This window comes from Canis lupus, chromosome 14 (genome assembly GCF_048164855.1).
Source record: "Canis lupus baileyi chromosome 14, mCanLup2.hap1, whole genome shotgun sequence".
NCBI classification, from domain to species: Eukaryota; Metazoa; Chordata; class Mammalia; order Carnivora; family Canidae; genus Canis; species Canis lupus.
The window spans coordinates 45,011,331-45,034,487 of record NC_132851.1 but is presented as its reverse complement, the minus strand read 5'-3'; the positions used below and the strand labels follow the sequence as shown (position 1 = coordinate 45,034,487).

Here is a 23,157-nt window from a genome sequence, read left to right as displayed (position 1 = left end):
CATAGCGTGTATCCTGCAAAGCTCCTCTTAGCCATTTTATCTCATTGCTGCTGGAGTCATAAGTTGAGACAAATTTTCTTTTTGCAGTTGATGAAACTTCTTTAGAAACTGTGTCAGATCATAGTCATGATTGACGAATTGCTTGGATGTGCTCCTGTTTGCCTGTTGCTGCTTTGATTTGTTGGGAATGTTCGAGTCTGCTACCTCACAGCCCTATCCCACTAGTTTCCTTGCTTTGGGCTACTGTGACTAATGACAAAATGATTTCAAACCAAGTCATTTTTTAAAAATCAAATGAAGCTTAGGTGCTTTTCTTGTTTGTAGCCACTGTGTCTGCTGAATAATGATGATGCCTCAACATTACATCACTCTGACACATTAGTTGTTCCAAAATTCGAGGGCTGTATGAATAGTATTCCTAGTGAATCCTGTGCCAGGTAGGTCAGCAGATTTTTTTCAGTTCTTTTGTGGTTTGTCACCATGGAAAATGACAACCACTTTTTACTGAGTAGTCCTTGAGACATAAGTACAAAATAACTCAAGTATTATTTGGCTGCTTGGTAGAAAGCAAGGATTTAAGCCCCAAATCAGTCTAATTCTGCTTTCCTCTCTGTGGGTCCTGATGCGTAGAGTATTGAGACTCCATTGGCATTCTTAGTCAGACTTGGGGTTGCATCAAGGTAACATATGCCTTAGGCATTATCTGCAATATTCTAGAAATCTACTTCATAAGCAAAGGGATGATAATCTGGAGGTCAAATAGAACATTTTTGACACTTTCAATTCCATAATCTATCCATTTCAGTGGAATTTATTAAGAAATGACGTAGGTGTCTGCTGTGTGCGCTCTCCTACAGTGATTAACAAGATAGTCTATACTCTAGAAGTCTATACTCTAGAAGCTTACTAATACTTTTAAACTAAGAATAAAAAGATCTGATCTTTGTTTTGGAGTGGTAAACCTAGGGCACACTTCATGCCACTCCCTCTGTTTTCATGAAGTCTCTTGCATCTTTGATCTTTTCTTCCAATCATCTGAGATGGACCCTATCTCTTTGGCTTGGGATCATTTTTTTTCTCCAGGTATATTCTTCAAGTCTGCGCATAGTTTCTTTGATATTTATAAGTTGCCTAATAGTAGATGTTGTGAGAATATAATAGCATATGTAGTCAGAATATTATTTTCAAACCATCGAAAAGAACTCATACAAATATGAAATGGACATCTGTTGGGCAGCCCAGGTGGCTCAGCGGTTTAGCGCCGCCTTCAGGCCAGGGTCTGGTCCTGGAGACCCAGGAACGAGTCCCATGTCGGGCTTCCTGCATGGAGCCTGCTTCTCCCTCTGCCTGTGTTTCTGCCTCTCTCTCTCTTTCTTGCATGAATAAATGAATAAAATCTTTAAAAAAAAAAGGGCTTCTGTCAAAGTTTTACCCAACTCATTAATTAATGAGGGAACCACATAAGTGGTAAAACTGGTTCAAAATCTTTTTGATGATTCTAAGTGGCCATTTAAAAAATGGAGTACGACAATAAATACTAGATTAGGTACAGAAGTGAATAATATCCTATAGGACAACAAAACCATAACATAACCTTTGGTGGTCTGTTCTCCTGGACAGGAATCTACAAGTTAACATGTTAACTTTCACAATGTTTGCACTCAAATCCAATATTAAATAGCGAAATCAAACTCAAGCAAATTCCCATGTACAGGCTTAATAATCCTTGGGTGGACTTGTTAAACAACGCTCCACTGTGACATTGAAAGGCCATGCTGTACTCTCTTCTGATTTCCAAGTCTTGAGTAAGTTCCCAACAATGTACTTGACTATTGCAAATACTTAACTGACTCACAGAGATTGGTGTACTTTATTAAGTTCTCTAATGTCTCCTCCACATATATTTATCAAGAGTCTGTAAAACTTGGCAAAACACTCTGTCAGTAACTCGCTGTATGGCTTCCAGCCAGTCATAACCTCTCTACTCTTACTTTCCTCTACTGTAAAATGAGGAACTGGAATTTTAGAATTTCTCCCAGTTTTAAAATACTGCTATTCTTCAGTAATGGGATTATAAAGGGCAAAATATCTTGGTCCTTCAGCTGGTATGTGGAGTTAGGCAACAGGGCCCCCTAATGGTCTTAGATGAATTCTGGGCTGGCTAGCTTTCTACTTCCCCCCAGAATGTTTGAGAGCTTCACCCTCACAAGCAGTTTGGCAATACCTTCTGTTAGGACTCCTGATGTAATTGGACTATCTGTGTTATCTAGTACCACAATAAGACTGCATAACAAACAAAATTTCAGTGACATACAATAAATATTTACTTTTGCTTTCAAGTGTATGGGTTAACTAGGATGTTCTCCTGATCTTGATTAGGCTTTGGCTGAGCAGTTCATCCTTCCTTAGCTGGGACAAATTCGTGTATTTAGTGATTGGTGGCCGTTGGGTGACCTAGGATAGCCTCACTGGGCTGACTGGCTCTGCTCCAAAGGATCTTTTCAGTTTAGTTTTTAGTTTAGTCCTAACTTCTTCTAGTGGTGTTGATGGCAGTGTTTTGAGAGAGATTGGAAGCAAGTAAGAACTCTCAAGGCTAAAACAAAAATGACACATCCATCACTTCCACCACATACTGTTGGCCAGAGAAAGTTAGGAGGAAGCCAGGTGGGGAGATAAACCCCATCTCTTGATAGGGGAAGAGTGGGACATTCATATCGAAAGAAGGAGGAAAGTTTGTTGCAATTTTTAAAATTTTTCGCCAATATAGAACATGATTTACAGTCAAGATTTCAGGAGGTTCCAGAAAGATATTGACCTAGAGGGAAAAGAGAATCCTATGAACGTTCTTGTGCTTTCTCCTGAGGCCCAGCTGAGAGTTAATTTCATCCTTTCAGACGTTACTTTTAAAATTCATTCAGCAGGACTAGAGCTGCATTTAGGGCTCATTATTTCATATTACTGTAGCAAGGTCCTTCTTAGTACTCTACCAAATGCTACATGAATGGTGAGATTTTACAGTCTGGCTGGTGGGAACATGAATTATCCCTGGTTTTGTGTGTGCCACATACCATTCCTTCTAATCCTTTTAGGGCGTTCTTTTTGCAGCCTTGGGTAGGACTTCATACTCATAAACTGATCTGTACTTAAAATAGTCAAGCATTGGGGACTCTCAGATTTCTGGAATCCTCTTTCTCTCTCTTTCTCTCTCTCTCTCTTAGCCTACACTTCTCAGTTACTTCTTCCTATGAACTCTAGCCACCTTGATTTCCTCGGATTCTTAGCTGCATGTCCTCAATTCAGGGAATTTGTCATATTTTTCCTGAATTCTCCTTTCCTGTTCTGTAGCATGGAAACACATTCAAGGTTGTTTCTTCTCTCTCAATGATTACGGTTCTATGTTGCCTAATGCTCAGTGTCTTCAAAAAACATATTTTGTCCAGATTGTTTTTTCTTGCCACTTCATACAATTCAGTCCATTGTACTCCATTTTGGCCAGAAGTGGAAGTCTCTAATTCTTAGAATTTAGTCTTGGGAAATATAGGAGTTTCTTTCTAAAGATCATGGGCAACCTAACTTGTAGGGGAAGAAGACAGTATGTAAATATAAGATTATATTTGAAAACATACGTTTCTTTTCCGCTTGTTTAACTGGTCTGTTACTGCTCTCTTCCCTTCTCTTCTTAGTATAGTTATCATTTGGTTACAGCTTGACCTTCACTATAGTTTACTTTTTGTTATATTTTTGATTGCATCATGTGTGTGGGTACGCATTTTGTCAATGGCATTGTAAACTCTTTAAATGTGGATATATACCTTATCCTTCTTTATATTCTTCACTGTTGTATGACATTTCAAAATTGATGTTAATCAATTAACTATTATTCTTTTCTGTTAGGGACTCAAAATCTGAGAATTAAACTGACATTTACAATGTGCTTTGTAGAGGAAGAGTGCAGGGTAAATCATGGTATCTTTAGCTTTTATGTTGATGTCAATTTTGGTTTCAGTTGTCTTCACCAAAATTAGGTGCCATATGTTAGACTACCATATCTCATGAGTTCAACTGAACCTGTTGAGAAGAATACTCTAGCCTGACATGAAGAATACTTTCTAAACCGCTCAGATCTTACTTTGGCTCTAAATTTTGTGAGGCTTTTATTCTTTCTCTGCTTAGCAAGCTTGAAGTCCCAATCCACAAATATATTCAATATGGATTGAACACTTTCAACCTACTTGATGGGTGTGGTATTGAAGAGGGATTATGTTTGTAGGTAAACATTTCTCTGTAAAATGAGCTCTCAGTTAATTGTATATAATATTATCTGTGATATTCCTGTAGGCTGGCTCCTTCTAATCACCCACTTCTGAGCTGGTTTTCTTCCCCTCCTTCATCTCCTCAATCACCACCTGTTTCATAAAATGGTAAGGGGAGAGTATAGAAGGCAGTTACCATTTACCCTTAATGTAGTTTAGAATAAGCACAAGGAGGAAATGTTTTTACAAAAAGAATCATGGTATATTCTAACGACAGGCATGATTATTTTGGGAATCCTTTGAGCATTGCTTTCCTTCATTAGCATGGACAATCTATAGTTGCTATCCAGTTATTTATAGTGCCTGTCACAATATAAGGAGAATTAATTTTAATCTTTATCATGCATCTGTATTCAAGGATGGTCTTGTTCTACACATGAAATAGCTTGATGGAAAATAGTAGTTCCATTTGGATTTAACCACCCTTTAATGGTAAATAGTTTGAATTCAGATACTTATGCAATGATAATGGTGATGCTGTTTACATGTCTAATATAACATTTTGTTTAAAATTAATGTTCCTTTGTATTTTCATTATTTTGGTGAAAAAATACATTAGGATTTCCAGATTTTATAATAATGTGTAGGATTGCCTATGTAAGATTATGACAATAAACTTCAGGGATTTGGAAATTTAAGCTTTGGAGTTCACTTTTTTTTTTAAAGGAATGTCATGCACATATGGATGGTTCTTATTGTTATTCTGTGCACAAGTGTAAGTACAGTTCTTCCTATTTATAAAACAAACATATATAAAATTCACCAAAGGGTATACAACCTAGCACAGAATATCATTTTAGATAAAACAGAACAAAGAAGTTGTACAGCTATCATCAGGAAGTCCTAAAATAAAATCAAGCATAAGTCTAGTTTATTGTTCTAAAAGCCACATTTTCTATAGACTTAAATTCAATATTTTGAAACAGAAGATTTTTGATTCAGAGTTTCAAATACATTCATGTTCTTTTTTAGTTAGGTATTTGTAAGCTTTTACATCAAGCTGAGTGGCTACAACATGTTGATAAAAACTTATTTTATAGAAACAACTAATTTTAGTTCTTTGATCCCTTTAAATTTTGTATAAATCTATATAAAGTGACATAATCAATGTAATTTTTAATATACCTTTTCAGAACACAAATGCCAATCTGAACATGAGAAAAAGAACAAATGCCTCAGTTCACTCTGAATCTGATGTTGGCAACAGAACTGAGGTGGGAAACCATTCGAGCAAATCTTCCACAGTTATTCAAGGATCTTCTGAAGCCACACCACAGTCTTACTTAGCTGCCAGTCCAAACCCATTCAGCCATGCAAATGCAGCTGAAACAATATCTGCTGCAAGAGCACCTCTATCTGCTCCTTCCTCTACTCCTAGTAGAACTGGGTATGTGTCCCAACAGGCTTCTGTTGGATCTGCTTCTACCCACCGTGTGTTTGGATCAAGACTGGAGCGAATTAAGACCACTGTTAATACCATAGGCGCTTCTGGGAAGTTGTCAGCCACTACTCCTCCCTCTGCTCCACCACCGTCTGGATCTGGCACAAGCAAAATAGACAAATACGCCCGTATTCTCTTTCCAGTAACATTCGGGGCATTTAACATGGTCTATTGGGTTGTTTATTTATCTAAGGACACTATGGAGAAGTCAGAGAGTCTAATGTAATTTTGTTGTTAGTTTCCTAAAAGATGATGAACTTAATGCAGAATGCCTTTTTAAATGTTTTTAAAGATTAAACCATTGTTCTTTATTGAAATAAAAAGTCTATGTAATTTTTACATTTAAAAAATTCAAGCCAGTTATTGGGAGAGTTAATTCATTCCTCAGTGAAGAGAGAGTGAGCCATCTTTCATTTCAGAAAAATGATTTGAATAGAATCAATTCAGCATTCAAATTAGAACATTGCAGACCATCCTGGAAAGTTGGGTCAAGAGAAATAGGGCTATTAGAGATACGTGGTACATATTTATGCATTGAAATTTGAAAACAGACTATGACATTTTTTAATATACACTATGAATATCAACCAACCACCCTAAATTTCCCAGTGGCACTGCCCTTAATCAGAATTATCGGATATCATACGCGGTGACCTTTGGAGATCCTTCTAGTATCTGCAAGAAAAGGACTTTCCTTGTTAAATGAAACATTTTTAAAAGGAAATGGGACAAAACAAATACCAGTGTGTGAAACCTCTGCTGCATCAAAAACAAAAACAGAGACCAGGGAAGATGTGTTCCCTGTCTTATGTTGGCCAAACAGGACTTAAACACTTGACTTGAAAAATCTGTGCTTTGAGCCAAAGTTTATCTCATTGTATGAATTCTTTTTGATAGTAGTTCATTCAGTTATGTATTCTTTAACATATAGTTATTCAGAGCCTACTGTGTTCCAGGCACTATGCTAGACACTGTGTCTCTAGGAAAGCTCTTTCACCTTTACCTACAATATTACTTGAATAGTAGAACAGTCAGTGCATGCTAATGAACCATAAACTAGCAGAGGACATTGCATTCTTTAATGGGAGAAATTTATTTAGAGTCTGAGAGCATATTGAAAATATTTGCTTCTCCTGTATTAATAGAGGGTAACACATTAGCACAGCTTCAGCAATTGACTTCAAAATATAATGAAAATGTGTACAGATTGCTCTCTGAGTAAGAAGCACTGCTTACCTAAGAGGAGAAATCTGGGCACTGTAAGATCATATAAAGTATCTGTCTCAAATTTGATCAGAATAGTAAGATAGAATTCGATCAGAATCTTAGAATCATCAGAATTAGGGACTCAATACAAGGCCTTTTAGATGCTTTTCCCAACATAGATCTATATGGCTGGTGAGATGCTAATCTTCTGGAAAGTTTTTGTGTTGGTAGTTTGTATTTCTGGGAAGTTTGGTGTTTTGGGGGGAGGGCAGTTTTTGTACAGTTTCATAACTAAGGTGAGTATTTTTAAAAGAGCAGCAAAGGAATGGAGGAAAGAAGAAAAATCATAGCTAAGGGGTAGGACTCTGCTGACTCTGTTAAGCAATTTATCAGGATTTTCATGTACTAACTTTTCTTTTTCATTACATAGGCTTAACAACTTAATTGAATTTCTTGCAGCTGTCTTATGACACTAAATCTAGGTCTAGTTTTTTGTTGTGTTGCTTCCAGATTTTCTTCTATATTTCTTTCTTTCTGATCTGGATTGTGTGAATGAATGTGTTCCGGATGTTTGGGGGGAACATTTTGATAAAAATGGCCACCTTCCAAGAAGAATCTCTTATATTTTAGAAAAGAAATGACATTTATTAATTGCCACTAGTTTTTCAGCTATTGCATTGCCTTGGAATGGTTGTGTATGAGAACTGTATGTAACATGTGCAAATGCCAAATATTGTGAGTTATATCTGAGAATTCCTTTTTTGGCTATCACTCTAGGCATGTCCTAGAATCACTAACAATTTTAAGGCTGAAAGATGCCTTAGAAATCACCCAATCCAAGTCCTTATTTAAAAATTGATGCCAGTAATATGAGGCCAAATAAAATTTGTATATATGTATATATTTAATAAAGAGCACTTGTACAAAAAAGCTTATCATAAGTTATTTTATGAATGTGAGTAGATTCTAGCCTTAAGGACAATGCCTGTAATTATTTTTGGAAACTGTGATTGTTTATTATTCCAATGAAATGACCTTATTTCTTCAGTGAGGAATATACTCCTCGCTTATCCATTGGTCTATTCTTAAGAAATATCTTTTTTTTTTTTTTTTTTTTTTTTATTCTTAAGAAATATCTTATTGGCTTCCCTTTTTTTAAAAAAAAAATTCTTCTATAAATTTTACAGATTTTAAAGGGATAAAAATTAGTGATAGATTTGCAGCCCAGGGATCCCCCAGGTGAACCTGTAATTTTCTTCTTTGTATTTGAAGAAGATTTTAAAATAAATTAGGTGGTCAAAAATAAAGAGAAAGGGCAAAATTAAGGATTCTCAATTGTTAATGTGAAGCATGAATTGAACAGTAAGTCTAATCATTAATATAATAAAAAGGAATTATTTCATTTGCATACTATGTTAATGATAATAAGAATGCATAGTTTATTTTCTGTAACTCAATTTCATCAGATCAAGTCATGGCTAAATCTTTTATTTTGGTCATCATTCTTAGCTTTCCAGTAACTCAGAGCTACATTAAATAAACACTTTTGTGAAGAACCAGTCACAGTAGCAAATTTTACAAGAGTCATTAGGGGAGCTCAAGGTCTTGGTAATTTGTGAAGAAGAATTCTGGTTAGAATGGTTAACTTTGTATGTCTTATCTTTTAAAGATGAAAATCAGAATTGTCTTATTCAGTACCAGTATCTATATTCTAGCTTTCAACTCCAAGTAGGAGTTGATATTACTTCCAATTTACTCCAGGCATGACTAGGTATGATACTATTTTTATATAATTAATCTGCAGTTAAAAATGACTTGCATTTGTTCATATACAGATATTTGAATAGTGTATGTTCTAAATCAGACCCCACAAATCTTGAATTAGGGTAGGCAGAAAGAGTGGAGCCACTCTCTTACCCATGAAAATGAATCACAGAGAGGCCAGTGACAAAATCAAAAGCAAGTGGCTGGAATTAACATCGGAAGGTCATTTTTCAGTCACATCACCTTAACAGTGACCGTGTTTCAAACAATAAAAAATTTGTTGTGGTTTATTTTACCCATGAACTGCTCAATCTGCCCAATGTAGAAAAAAAGAATCCCCACTCCTCACTCTCAGTTTTCCAGGGGTGAACTACTAGATTTGTTAACAACCTCCAGTGCAAAACACCAAGTGGAGAACGCGAGGATGACCTCATTTCAAGTTCTGACTCTACTGTGATTTTAAACAAGTCACGTCACCTTGGTAGGCTTGATTCCTTATTTGTAAGAGGATGGGAGAATTAAATAATTTCTAAGATTTCTTTTAATTTTAATATTTTCTGATCCTCATGGTAGACTAAATACAGGCATATACTTAGAATAGACACACTCAATACTTTGTGCCACAGTCGATGTTTATGGGGAAAAAGCCTGATTGTCGTTTCACTGCCTAATTATTTTAAGTTCATGACTGACTCATGCTAAGGTTCCCTTACCTTAAAAAAAGAAAAGCAAAACAACCAAAAAAAAAAAAAATCCCTCTCCATTTAGGTTAGATAGATATTTTCTTCCCTGTGGAAGATTTTATTCTTTAAAGAATTTGATTATTTCTCTTTTCTGAATATTTATTCATCCTTACTGAATGGGCTTCTGCTCCATATTAGGTACTATGCCGATTTTTAGATATGCACAGAGAAATGAAACTGGTTCTTTTCTTTTTATGTGGTCCCAGTCTGGTAGTGATAATAGATGTGTAGACAAGTAACTACAGAATGTATTAAATGCTTCAGTGGTATAGAGTAGGGCTAAGACTAGGGTGATAAGAATGAGCCCTTACCCAGAGCACAAAAAACAGAGAGGGTCATCAAAAACCTTAATAATCATAATAAATAATATTTTGGAAGACTATTTTTAAAAATCAAATCCATGCAAAAATCTATGATTAACAAAATACCCAAGTTTTAAGTAAATCTGGGATCATTATTAATTTTTTTCTTTTGCATCAGGCTTTAAAAATATCGCAGCCTGGCACTGATATTGAGGGTGGAAAAGGCACATAATTTTATAACTGTATATAGGGAGGAAAAAAGAGTGATGGCAGGGAAGGCTTCACAGAGATGATTTTGAACTGAATTATGTGGAATAATTTGGAGCTCCAGTTCCTCTACCTACTTCCACAAACAAGAACACATTTTTACCACCACCTGAAGCATGTAGAACTCTTACTACAAATCATTCTCAGGAGGGAAGGTGAATCTGGGGAAGTGAAAGACGTTGATGTTGGAAAGACCTGCTGGAGCTGGATTAGAGAGTTTCGTGTAAATTACTAAAGAAATTGGATTTGATCCTGGACTAATGGCAATTTATTGAAAATCTTTCAGGATAATAGGATGAAACGAATGTGCTATGTTTCTGTTTTAGAGAACTCACTTGATTGCTGTATTTGCTACGCTACAGAGGGCCACGAATCTGGAGATAATATAAGTATTGAGAGGTCTCATTTTTCTTTTCCCTTAATCTTTGCATTTCATTTCCTTTTTAAAATCCCAATGATTTCATTGTCATTTGTGAAAATGATACATAACTGTTAAAAATGAAGATAGGCATTGCAGAAATTTAAAAACAAGCTCAAAATCCCACCCCCTAAAAGTGTTAATATTTCTTGAATATCATGCCAGTTACTTCTGTGTAGATATGTTTGTATAGAAGTGTAAAGTGAGTGAGTGATTAAGAGACAGTTTTATAAATTTAGGAGCCAAATATTTCATATATGAATGTTGTTAAACAATGAAAAAAACCCCCATCGAATCTACCTTTATCTATATTTCAGATTAAAAATACTAGAGCGAAACTGGGGAGAGTGTTGAAATTTAGATAGTGCTGAATAAAGCAAGAAATTCTGGGGACTCTTTATTCCACATTTCAGTCTTTATTTCAGGAAAGCTTTTTTACTATCGTGTGTCTAAATAATTTTTCTTTCTAATTGCTAATTATGTCCAATCTCTTTTGCCTCTGTAACTATAATATATTTATGATCACTTTTGTATTTATAAATTCATTGTCAACTTTTGTCAACCATAACCCCAGTGAGTTTTCAGTTGTGTTTATTCTAGTTTGTAACCTCTAATGTAATTTTTAACCTCATACTGGTTTTATTCTTTTCCACTGCTTTCTTGGTCTGTGCCATTTCGTTTTTTAATTTCTTTCTACCATTTTTATAATCTCTTAAAACGTTATCTTTTCTTTGAACTTCTCACTTCCCTATTAACGAAAGCATGTCTGTAATTTGACTACAAATAACTCTATATAAAATTTTCCTGTTTCCTGAAAAAAAATTTTATTTTTCCTCTGGTATGAACTTCCCCTGCTTTTTCATTGTGTTTTTGCTTCCCCTGCCTGTGTTTCAGGCTGATTTCTTTCTATTAAGCACTGAATGAAGCCAGCTATTTACTGAACTCTATGTGGGAAGTGGCAGGAGAATGAATCATAGCAGCCCACAGCAGCTATTTAAATTTCAGATTCCAAGCCCACCTCCCCAGATCTGTTTTAACTTCTGCCCAGGGACCATACTTTCCTCTGTTTTTGACATTTGGTGCTCCACGTGGCTCACAGTGTAAAACTCTCCCAGTTTTACTTTCTCTGTGTTGTTAACACTCTCCTGATTGTCTTCCCTTCCCTTCTGTCTCTCACGTTAACGCAGTCTGTTTTACCCAGCATGCTGCTTCACAACTATCAAATACAGTCTATCGGCAACTTTTTCCTTATCCCCATATCCCCCCATTTGGGGAGCTGTAACTGGACTTGTATGAAGACAGATTTTGTTTTTCTCTTGCCTCTCCGTTTTCCATCTCATGATGGCTTCAAACAGTCTGTGAAGAATGTCTCAGGACCATGACATTGAGTGAAATCCACTATCCATGATGCGTGCCAGGGAACGTCCTTTCTCCTGGTAGTGCAAAATGTATCTCTGTTTGAAAGCTATTTATCACAGTTCATTGTCAATTACTTATAATTACAGATGTGATTTCATTTTGTTCTTTTTTTCCCCCGATTTTTCATTATTTATGTTATTTTGGGAAGGATTTCATAGGAGAACAGTGAATTGCTTTTATTTCACCATCTTCAACTGAATCACCATTTATCATCTGTATTTCTGTTAGGCCAGGGGTTGACCAGAGTATCTTTTAATGATCTCTTTTACTGCCAACCAGAGCTCTGTGGGTTTTTTTTTTTTTTCCCTTTTGTGTATCTTACTTGACTGGAATCAAGTAAGAAACCTGGATTAAATCTGTGATAACACAGTTGATGCATATACTTCCCTTTAAGGGAAAGAAAGGAAATTACAGTAGTAGTAGTAGGAAATAAATATTATTGCAGTTAATCTTTGACATATTTTTTCCCTCCCGTACTTGTAAATGGTACGCTGCGTTCAGTCCTTGCAGATGCTTGCTGATATACTGGAGCATGTTTGTTGTCATTTTACTGATTATGTAGACCGTTTCCTAGTTCAGACAGAACAATAAATTGGAACTTTCATTTTTCTAGATATGTATAATTATTGTGGGTTGATGAAGGGCTTTATAATTTTAAGGAAGTTTTACTGGAAAATGAATCAAAATCCAGTTTTGGGGTAAAGCCATCCTTTATGCTGTAAGACAATGAATGGCCACAGCAATAGGAGGTCAAATTTTCCACGGGTGTATCTTTTAATGATGAAAACTCCTCAACAATTTTATGCTAAAAACATTGAGAATTGAAGAAGGAATAGAGTATTATTTGGTTTTTCAACTGTAGTGTTGCACAGACTGAGGAATAAAAATCTATCTGCCTGTCCTTTGAATAATTTTAAATTGTTAAATTGCACAATTAAAAATATTTCTCACTATGGGAGTAATGAAAGATAATGCATATTTCATCATATCATGAAAACTAAATTTGTTATCCTTTGAGCTTTATTATTCTTGCTGAATCAGAATAGCAAATAATTCGAAACATATTTTATTTTAGACATGTTTATTTTTAATATCTAAAATTTGGATGAGATACAGGTGTTTTGATTTCATGGGAAGACAGTTCTCTTACAAAGTACACACTTCCTGAGCTTATAGAAGTCACATTTGACCCCCTGAAATTGATGGTTTTATGTAAGATCATCACCACAATATATTATAGTAAAGACCATGTAGTCATTATGATTTTATTTTTGCAAAGTTTTCATCACTTTATTTTTCCATCATAAGTATACTCTTTAATCTCCATGTTTTTTGCAATTTGTTTTAAAAACATGGAAACATTGGTTTATATTTTAAGATAATTCATCAGGAAATGGTTTTTTAATGTCCTTTAAGCAAACTTCTCTTGCTTCTCAAAGCTAAACTTAGTATTCATGGAAATAAATTTCCTTGGCTTAAAACAGAATTTATATCTGAGCATAATATTCTGGAATAATTCAGGTTTCATTTTCTTTTTACTAGTGGATGAGTATTTAAAATAATAAGGATTTAAATTTCTATCAAATTTGATCACAGGTACTTATATTTTAAGATATATGTGTTGGAGCTAAGCTCTGGGATTATTAAAACATAAACATTGTATCTAATGCTTTTTTCTATTTAAATTCAAAACAATAAACATAACTATCTTTGGGATTTTTTTTGTTTCATAACTTTTTTCTGTTTATAAATATACTTCCTTTAAGTTGGCCACAGGACTGTTTTCGATATGGTATTTTACTTATTTTTAAAAATATTTATTTGAGGGGGAGAAGAGGGAAAGGGAGAGAATTTCAAGCAGACTCCCCACTGAGCGTGAAGTCAGACATGGCGGGGCTCAATCTCTCACTGCCCTGAGATCATGACCTGAGCCGAAACCAAGAGTTAGAGGCTTAGCCAACTAAGCCACCAGGTGCCCCAGATATTTCACTTTTGAAACCTTGCCTCATTCATGAGTATTCCTAGTTTTCATTTACCTCTAGTTCCCTGCATGACCCATACCATCAGGTTGTAGTTTTGCCAAGTTTTCATGGTCTGGAAAATTCTTTGTGGGTAATATGGATGAAGAAAAGTCTTACTTAGGACCTGTTATATTTGAAGTGGTGCAATGAGAACCTTACGTATGTGATTTTGACGGATTAAAGAGGTATCAAATGTACATACATGTCTTTTTTTATTCTGATGCATCAAAATGAATAAAGTAGAGCAATCTATGACTTAATTCTAACTTACGAGACCAAAGTAAATGAGAAGCTGAATGAGGTTAACTTACAAAAATTTGTGCGCTTATGCTTTTTAATACCTAATTCAGAATAGGAGCTGTATTTATTTTGATGAGATGAAGTGCGTTGAACACTCTGATGTCTTTAATTCAAGTTTTGTTTTTGTCTTTATATTTTACAATGTATCATGAAACATTCTGAATGTAACCCTCCTTGTTCTGAACAACTGTTTTCTGAAGAAAAATTCAGGCTTTTGATTTGTAGCTTTTAAAAAAGAGAATGTACCTGACAGAAAAAAAATGGATCACAGATTTTCCACAGCACACACACATAGACACACGTTCCTGTATAAATACGTACTAATAAAATACATAGTACATGTAGTACTCTTTTTTGTTGTTGTTGTTGCTTACTTTTATGATATTAAGTCCCTTCCACACTGAATTGTACTTGTTCATGTATGGACTAAATGTTCGTGTCTCCCCAACATGCGTATGTTGCAACCCTAACACCCACGTATGTTATGAGGGAATAGGGCCTTTGGGAGGTAATTAGGATTAGATGAGGTCATGAGGGTGGAGCCCTCAGGAAGAGGACTAATGCCCTTATAAGAGTCACTAGAGCTTGCTTTTTCTCTCTGTTCTCTCCCATCTCTGCTTCTCTCCCAACACTGAGAAGTTGGAAGTCTGCAGCCCAGAGAACCCGACCACTCTGGCACCCCAATCCTATACTTCCAGCCGGCAGAACTGTGATAAATACATTTCTGTTGTTTAAACCACCTAGTCAATGGCGTTCTGTTACAGCAGCCCAAGCTAAAGGCAATTTCCTAGTCCTGTGAGAACATTTCTATCAGAATTTGAACATTGAAAGTGGATAGATAGCACCTTTGTTGTGAGTGATTTCTGCCTTTTTTTTTTTTTTCTATAGGTCTCCCTGATCACCAGATCCTGTTTCCAATTGAACTGAATGCTAGGTAGAAAGTAGAAAGTGCCTGCCTTTTATTTTCAATATTGATAGTAGAGGATATAGAATAATGTGGAAAAAAGAGGAAGTCAAAATCAAACAAAACTATTCTCAACATGAATATAAAAACAGAAGTAGGAAGAGTAGGGGATCCCTGGGTGGCTCAGTGCTTTAGCGCCTGCCTTCGGCCCAGGGCATGGTCCTGGTCCCAGGATCGGGTCCTGGGATCAGTCCCACGTAGGGCTCCCTGCATGGAGCCTGCTTCTCCCTCTGCCTGTGTCTCTGCCTCTCTCTCTCTCTCTCTCTGTCTCTCATGAATAAATAAAATCTTAAAAAAAAAGAAGTAGGAAGAGTAAGTTAAGGAACATGTAGAGGTATTACAACTTTTCAAATTGGATTACTTCAATTGTATATATTATACTAATTCCATTTGTTTTAATCATTGGTAAATAATTTCTGCATGACTAATTTTTGAAGTACAATAGTTAAAATTTTAATTTTCTTTCTGATTAGTTGGAAGCCAGAGATGACTGCTGGCTGCTTGGCTATGAAAAACACCGAGGTGGTTCAATAATCATGAACTCGTTTACAGTGGTTCCTAGACTATTATCATCCCCTGTGCATTCTGAAAATTGATTTCTCTCACCAGTAAAATTACATGGAAATCTTGCCATCATATTCAATTATGTTTTCTTAAAGTCAAATATACATATATATTGTGAGTACTTAAGTGGTATCCTCTTTTTATTCTGGAAAATGTGAAATACTGTCATCTAATTAAAATTGGTTTGGATAATGTTCTCATTTGAAAACTCTTTAGGGTAACATTCATCAGCTTGGTATTCTAGGCAAACAGATTCATGAATCTGTATCATTAGTGTTCAGATACATGCTAATCAGTGGCAGCATTTATTAAGTAAGGGCCATGTCTGCTGTGGAATAATATTATTGTCAAGATGCCCCATGTGCATTTATCATTTGGAAACTAAACACACTGACACACATGTACTCTGAACAGAGGAAGATATCTCACTTGGCACTTTACTCCAACGTTTTGATACGTTTTTTTTTTCTTTCTTGGTTTCAGTTGCCTGCATTTTGCCTACTAGTCCTTAGTGTAAACATAATATAGTATGCTATCAAAACTTCTTCCCTCGTAGTTTATGGTATCCCTACCAGTGCCATGGAGAGAACACAAATCCCTTTCGCTCCTGCCTGAAAAATGGAGAAGGTAAAGGCATCACTTTATTTTTGGATATATTTTTAAATTTTGTATATTTTCAAGTGCATAATTTTCTAACCAATACATCATATAACACATAGTACTTTTCCATAAATGAGAACAGTATTTTTTTTTAACTCATAAGGCTAGGTCTAATGTTTCTTCTAGCAGAAAAGCAAATATGAGGTAAAAGCTATTACTCTTTATTGTGGAAAAGGTTGCATTGTGAATAGAATAATACCTCTGGCCAGTCTAAGAATAGACCATACATAGAATTGAAAATGCCCTGTAGAGATTGTGCTAACTGAATTATTCAAATACATCCCTCAAAGAGCAAATCTAAAATGCTGGCATTCCTCATAAAGGTTGAACGATATGTAATTCATTTTCCATTATACAATTACTCCTTGCATTTCTGCTCAAGTGATGGCCTTATTTCCAGCTCTTTATTCTCATCTCTCCAGCCCCATACATTCTACATGCTGATGTCAGAATATTTCTGTTCATTTCACACTTGCCTTAGCGTCTCTATTGGCTCTCCATCACTTTCGGGATAAAAAAGGAATTCCTTACCATGACATTCAGGGCCTAACACAACCCAACTCTAATGTCACCTTCATCCTCTCCTTCCATCTGTTCTATGATCTAGCCACCCAAGATTACATGAAATTCTCTGAACATTCTCTGAAATTCTTTGTGCTTTTTAAAGCTAAATCCTTCGCCTCAATTGCCCTTTTCCTGCTCTTGTCTTGTTGACAAATTCCTACAAACCACAGCACTGATATTTCACTAACTGAGGCCATCTCTGATCCCCTTAGCAGAATTAATCCATGGCAATTTCCCATTTCTCCTACTACTCTTTTGTAGTATTTTTCATACAAAATTATGGTAACAGATCTGTTTTTTATTCGTAAAATAAATAAATATATTGACTATATTTGGGCAAAAACGAATATACTATGCTCCTTGACCAAAAGTTCAGTTTTAAAAGTTTAAGAAGATTAAAATAAATAAGCCCATTGTCTGATGACAAACTGAGGTTCCTAACATAGTGCTTATCAATTTATAGGTTTATTTTATTTTTTATGTATTTTTTTTTTTTTTTTTTAGAGAGGGAGAGAGGGGAGGGCAGGAGGGGCAGAGGCAGAGGGAAAGAGAAAATATTAAGCAGGTTGCAGGCTTAATGCAGGGCTTGATCTCATGACCCTGAGATCGTGTATAGGTTTAGTTTTATTGGGTAATTTGAATTTAGTTGATTTCTATAGAGGACAGTATGCCAACAATAGCTTTCAGGTTATTTATGCATTTGATAAAATAATATTTAATTATTTAAAAGAAGTAGACGAAACAAATAACTTTGTATAATTCCAATTTAAGGTTGTGTACCATGGACAAAACAACCAATTTTAATGCTTTAAACTAAAAATATTATTGTGGCTCTATAATCATAATTCTGACATTTACTTGATAGAAATTGGAGGGAGATTCAGATGTACATATTTCAAAGTTGTAAGATTGTATATTTTTTAAAATAAATATAACTTTCTGGTTCTTGACTGTCTTTTCCTCACATATCCCTTGGTAAGAGAATATATATAGAAAATAAAAAAGTTCAGCTTCACACTATAGGATGGTTGAAAACGTCTTGTTATACCCCTGAGAAATTTTATCACTTAAGTGCTCAAATAAATTCATCAGTCTTTCACAATAATCATACTTTAAATTACAAAACATGTCTTATTCAGACCATACAAATTGTTTTGAAATGTTCAGATAAGTAAATGTGGGATAGAATTTGTTTCACTAGTTTCAGAATTGACATTACATTGTTGTTGTATGAAAATCTTACTTTAGTAATAGTATAGTAGTGCATTGTTAATGGCATGTACCAAATTCCTTCTTATAGTGAGAGTAGGAAGAAAAATATGGTATCAAGGAAGTAAAAAGGTGAGAAACAATGAAACAATGGCAAAAATTATTTTGAACAAAGTTCCACAATGGATTTTAAAATTGGCAAGAAGTGCAATGAAATGAAATACTTTACAAAGCAGGGATGCCATTCCACTATTTCTAGATAAATTTTCAGTTTGTATAACTCAAAGCTAACCTTGGGACACAGAAAATAAGTTTAGATAGTGGAGAGGACAGAATGATGACTCTTTTTCAATTAATATAATGTGATATGTCTTTAAGCTTGTTGTTGTTCTTATTTCTGAATTGTCTGCACAGAAACATAGTATAATACTACTGTGCATATAAATTGCTGCTGCTACCCTAGCCACCCCCATTGAGGGTTTTTGGTTTTGTGGATACAAATACAAAACTAAAACCATTTCTCTTACCTGATGCCTGATTGGCAAGAAATGACTTCCTTTGAATACAAATTGATCTTTTTATTATTATAAAGAATGACTAAATAATTATTAAAAAGAATAATATAAAGAAAAGTGGTTGAAGTAAAAATAGAGTAAGAGCAGAAATACTCTGAAGATATAAAACATATAAAAGCAAAATTAACACTGTTAATTTTGTATCTCTTGTATTAACATGCCTTCTCTCTAGGAATTCCTAACTATTCCTGGCTATAAACACTTCAGGGGGATCCCTGGGTGGCGCAGCGGTTTGGCCTGCCTTTGGCCCAGGGCGCGATCCTGGAGACCTGGGATCGAATCCCACGTCGGGCTCTCGGTGCATGGAGCCTGCTTCTCCCTCTGCCTGTGTCTCTGCCTCTCTCTCTCTCTCTGTGACTATCATAAATAAATTAAAAAAAAAAACACTTCAGGAACAGATTATATGTAATCTAGTATTTTATCTTTGATGTTTGTTTCCATATTACTCTTAAAACTACATGATATTTGCTGGTAATATTGTATGGATAGGCGATCATATACAAGTTGAATCTTATTTAAGAGTTAATATTTCTTTATTTTTCTGTTTTGAGGGAGGAAATATGTCTGATATGCTGCTTAACAAACTTCCTCAAATTTTGGTGGCTTAAAACCATGATTTATTTATTTGTTTCATTGCTCTGTTGGCTCATCTGAGTGGTTCTCCCTTGGAGTTTCTTATGTGGTTGCAGTCAAATAGCTGGTGAGGATAAAGTCCTAGGAACGTGATTTCACTCACAGGTCTGATGCCTGGAATGAGAGGGCCGTAGTCGTGGTGGCTGCTTGAGATTTCTTTCTTTACGTGGCTATCCTGGGATTTCTCATGGCATAACGTCTCATAGGTGAGCTGTCTCACAGGGAAGCTGGCTTTGCCCAGAGCAAGCATTTCAAGAGGTAAGAAGTAGAAATAGTTAAGTCATTATTTATTTATTTATTTATTTATTTATTTATTTATTTATTTAGATTTTCTTTATTCACGAGACACACACACAAACACACAGAGAAATGGTAAGTCTTTTAATGCTTATCCTACAAATTGGCACAAACATGGCACTTGTGCCAAATTCTATAGGTCAGAGTAGTTGCAGAGTCCTCTCAGATTCAAGTAGTGGCAATACAGATTTTCCCTTTCAATAGGACGGATGTCAAAGAATTGTAGCCCTCTTTAATCTGAATTTGTATTAACATTACCAGTGGCCTATTTAGTGAGTGTCAACATTTCATGCCTTCATGGAATTTAGATATATCAGCCTTCGATTATCCACATTGAGATATTAAAAAAAATGTCTTTGCATACAATGTGTTCTATAATCAGTACAGAGATTCAGTTTATGAAAAATAGTTCAAGCTATTATTCCCTTTCACTTGTTATTTGGTGTGCTGTTGTATGCACTGACGCTACCTAATAGTCAAACGCCAATCCAGAGGAAAGGGTGTAGGAGGAGAATCATTTATCCTTTGACAAAATCCATAGAGAATACATATCTCTACATTTATAACACATGAAACAAGACTCTGAGAGAATTGGGTCACATATGTTTCTGTCAGCAGGGAGCAAAAATTAGAGGTCATTCAGGTTCCTGGGAAAAGAATTACCAGGGTAGACCAACTTCTTCCTAAACCTTAGCTAAAAATAGCAACACAATTAAGTAAAGGGACTCTGAGTTTTGGGATTATGACAATGAAGATATTGTATCCTTCTGGTAATGTTACACCATTCCCTTTATTGTTCCTTTATTCAGCTAATTTACTCCAGGCCCGAAAGTGAGCTGGCAATTGAGCCAATTAGGTGGACATCTGAAACAAGGAAATTTTTAATTTGGGGGGTGCAATTTCATAAATTTAGGCAGTCTATACAAACAAGAAGTTCTTATAAATAAATGGAGATGTCAGTTCTGCCAAATAACCTGCAAACCATTAGTTTAAAAAGAAAACAAAACCAAAGATTTGCCAGGAAGCATAAAGTAGAACCTCTCAAAAAACCGTGAAGATGGTCAAGCTGTAGGGCTCATAGCCTGGTATCATAGATTAAACACATGGTATAAGTCTTAATATAGCTAGATAATTATTTTAGATTTGGACTATTTCTTGATCAGGGCATATCCTCTTATGAAATTTTATCTTAAATTCCATTTTGTTGTTCTATTTTTATCCTAGAGAAATCATAGAGTTACAGTATGGTGGTCAGCATCAAAAAGCAATCAAAAATCAACTTCCAGGTAGATAAATTAATTTAGATACAATGAAGTATATTCATGTAATACACTTGACACTTCTTCCTTTTATGTGTTGTCCATTTCCCCATATTCCACTGTTACTTCCATATCCTTGTCTCTAAAAATCTCCATAAATGCCTCCCCGAAACCTATACCATGTACCTCTCATCTTTTTACCTTTACTGCCTTTCCTCTTCTGAAGTTTAATTTTTCATCATATTCCATTATGAAGAAAAGAAATCAATCTGGCAACTGACAAAACCCTTCTTTAGAAGGTTTAATCTCCCTTTCTCCCCAACCTGGATTTCGGAGTGGGATCTAAACTAAGAAGTGGGATTGAGTGGTCACTATTCAGAGATAGAGGAGACTGAGTTATGAGAAAAGAAGAGTTAAGCACAGTGTGTCCCTTCTCACTTCTGAGATTAAGCTCTGTGAATGAACAAAACAAAATACATGTAGTGAGATGCAGCTGCAAAAGAAGGGAAGTAAAGAAAGTATATGTAGCTAGGTTAGAGAAGATTATCTCAGAGAGAACTTGCTTCCACTCAGGTAGAGTTCTGAAGGTGTCAGGCTCACAGAAGCATATCAGACAAAATAATGTCTATCTATTTCTTGGCATCTTGTTCAACACAGTAGCTCGCACATTTAATTTTTGTTGAAAAATTAGTTTTTATGTTTATATTAAAATATATCAGGGTGACTTTGTTAGATCTTGACCTTATACCTCTGCCATGGTCTCATTTAGAAGTGCATAAACAGTCTGTAGCAAACAAAATTCTGATGTCAACAGGTTGTCAAACTCGAAAGACAACCTATAGATTATCTCTGGCCCAGGTATTTCCAGATCCAACATAACCAACACTTTTCTATTACGAATATTATACAAGACAATTACTAATAAGGCAAGATGATCTGGGTCACTAGCTACTCAAGATAGGAAAGATAGCTCTTGGCCTTAGGAGGGCCATATGCAAAGTATCTGCTGCTGTTCCCCCTGCTGTCCACTTGAGGTATCATCCAATTGTGGCCTGGTCCATGTACAGGCCTTTCAGATGCAGAGGGCCTCTAGGTCCAAGATCCCAAAAGGAAAATGTTAATGAGATTTTACATACTAAATTTCTATTTCCAAGAAAGTTGATAAGTGACATGTAAAAGTATCGATATTTATCATCCACATGAGAACAATAGTGATATCACTATGAAAACCAGAAGACAGGCCTGCAGAAGAATCATCAGCATCTACCACAGAGGTTAGTGGTTATTTTAAGAAGAGTGTATGGAAAGATAAGAAACTAACCCATGGCTGCAGAAAGTACAGGTCCATATAACATTTTGAAATAGAAGTTTTCTTTTAGAATAGATTACTATTCATCCAGTTAGTTTTTCTCATTTTTAATCCCAAGGTTTTCAGTGCATGCATTTTTTGTCACGATGGCTGTTATATAAGGCCAGCTTTTTATTATCGTTATTCAATACTTCGTATAGTCAGTTAAATAACTTAAAATGTTTCTATTTTTTTCTGTTCAATTCCTGAAATCAAGCTGACCTTGAAAATTCACTTTTTAAAACTAAAATATCTGCTATTACTGGGAACATTATTTCCTACTATTTAAAGGATTATGTTTAAAATAAAATTGTTCACTGTTTAGTAGGAATTCATAAAATTGTTATATAGGAGTTTGATAAATCAAACTACAAAACTTTGTGGTAAAATTAGAATTGAGTACCAACAACAGCAAAAGATTCTCAAACATAATAGCACACGTTTTCTCTATTGCTCCTACATAGAACTGTACAAGTATTTGCTTTTTAAAAATCACACTCTGGGGATCCCTGGGTGGCGCAGTGGTTTGGCGCCTGCCTTTGGCCCAGGGCGCGATCCTGGAGACCCGGGATCGAATCCCACGTCAGGCTCCTGGTGCATGGAGCCTGCTTCTCCCTCTGCCTGTGTCTCTGCCTCTCTCTCTCTGTGTGACTATCATAAATTAAAAAAAAAACAAAAAACAAAAAAACACACTCTGTAAATAAACTTAAAATGGTCTACAAAGGTACTGACCTTTTTTATAAACAAAATCTATATAATTTTGTTGCACTGTGTTAAAAATCATTTAGAAATTTTTAATCGAGTAATTCAAGAAATTTTATGCTGGTAATATTCTGATTTTGAGACTTTTGCAGATTATAATTATTGAAAAAAAAAAAAAGCCTTCAACC

The 23,157-nt window shown here is 35.3% G+C and overlaps 1 protein-coding gene across 4 annotated transcripts in view; it reads left to right on the top strand.

Annotated features, from left to right (window-relative positions):
- The window catches only part of GABRA4 (gamma-aminobutyric acid type A receptor subunit alpha4), a 218,870-nt gene that overhangs the window by 54,663 nt on the left and 141,050 nt on the right, over positions 1 to 23,157 (top strand). Inside the window, exon 9 of one of the 4 annotated variants that reach the window (XM_072774944.1) lies at positions 5,447 to 14,541. The exons of the other annotated variants lie outside the window; for them this stretch is intronic. Within the exon in view, the coding sequence (XP_072631045.1) occupies positions 5,447 to 5,980 (534 nt within the window). The 3' untranslated portion in view covers positions 5,981 to 14,541. Of the gene's footprint in view, positions 1 to 5,446; positions 14,542 to 23,157 lie in introns of those variants that run through there. 4 annotated transcript variants of the gene reach the window in all.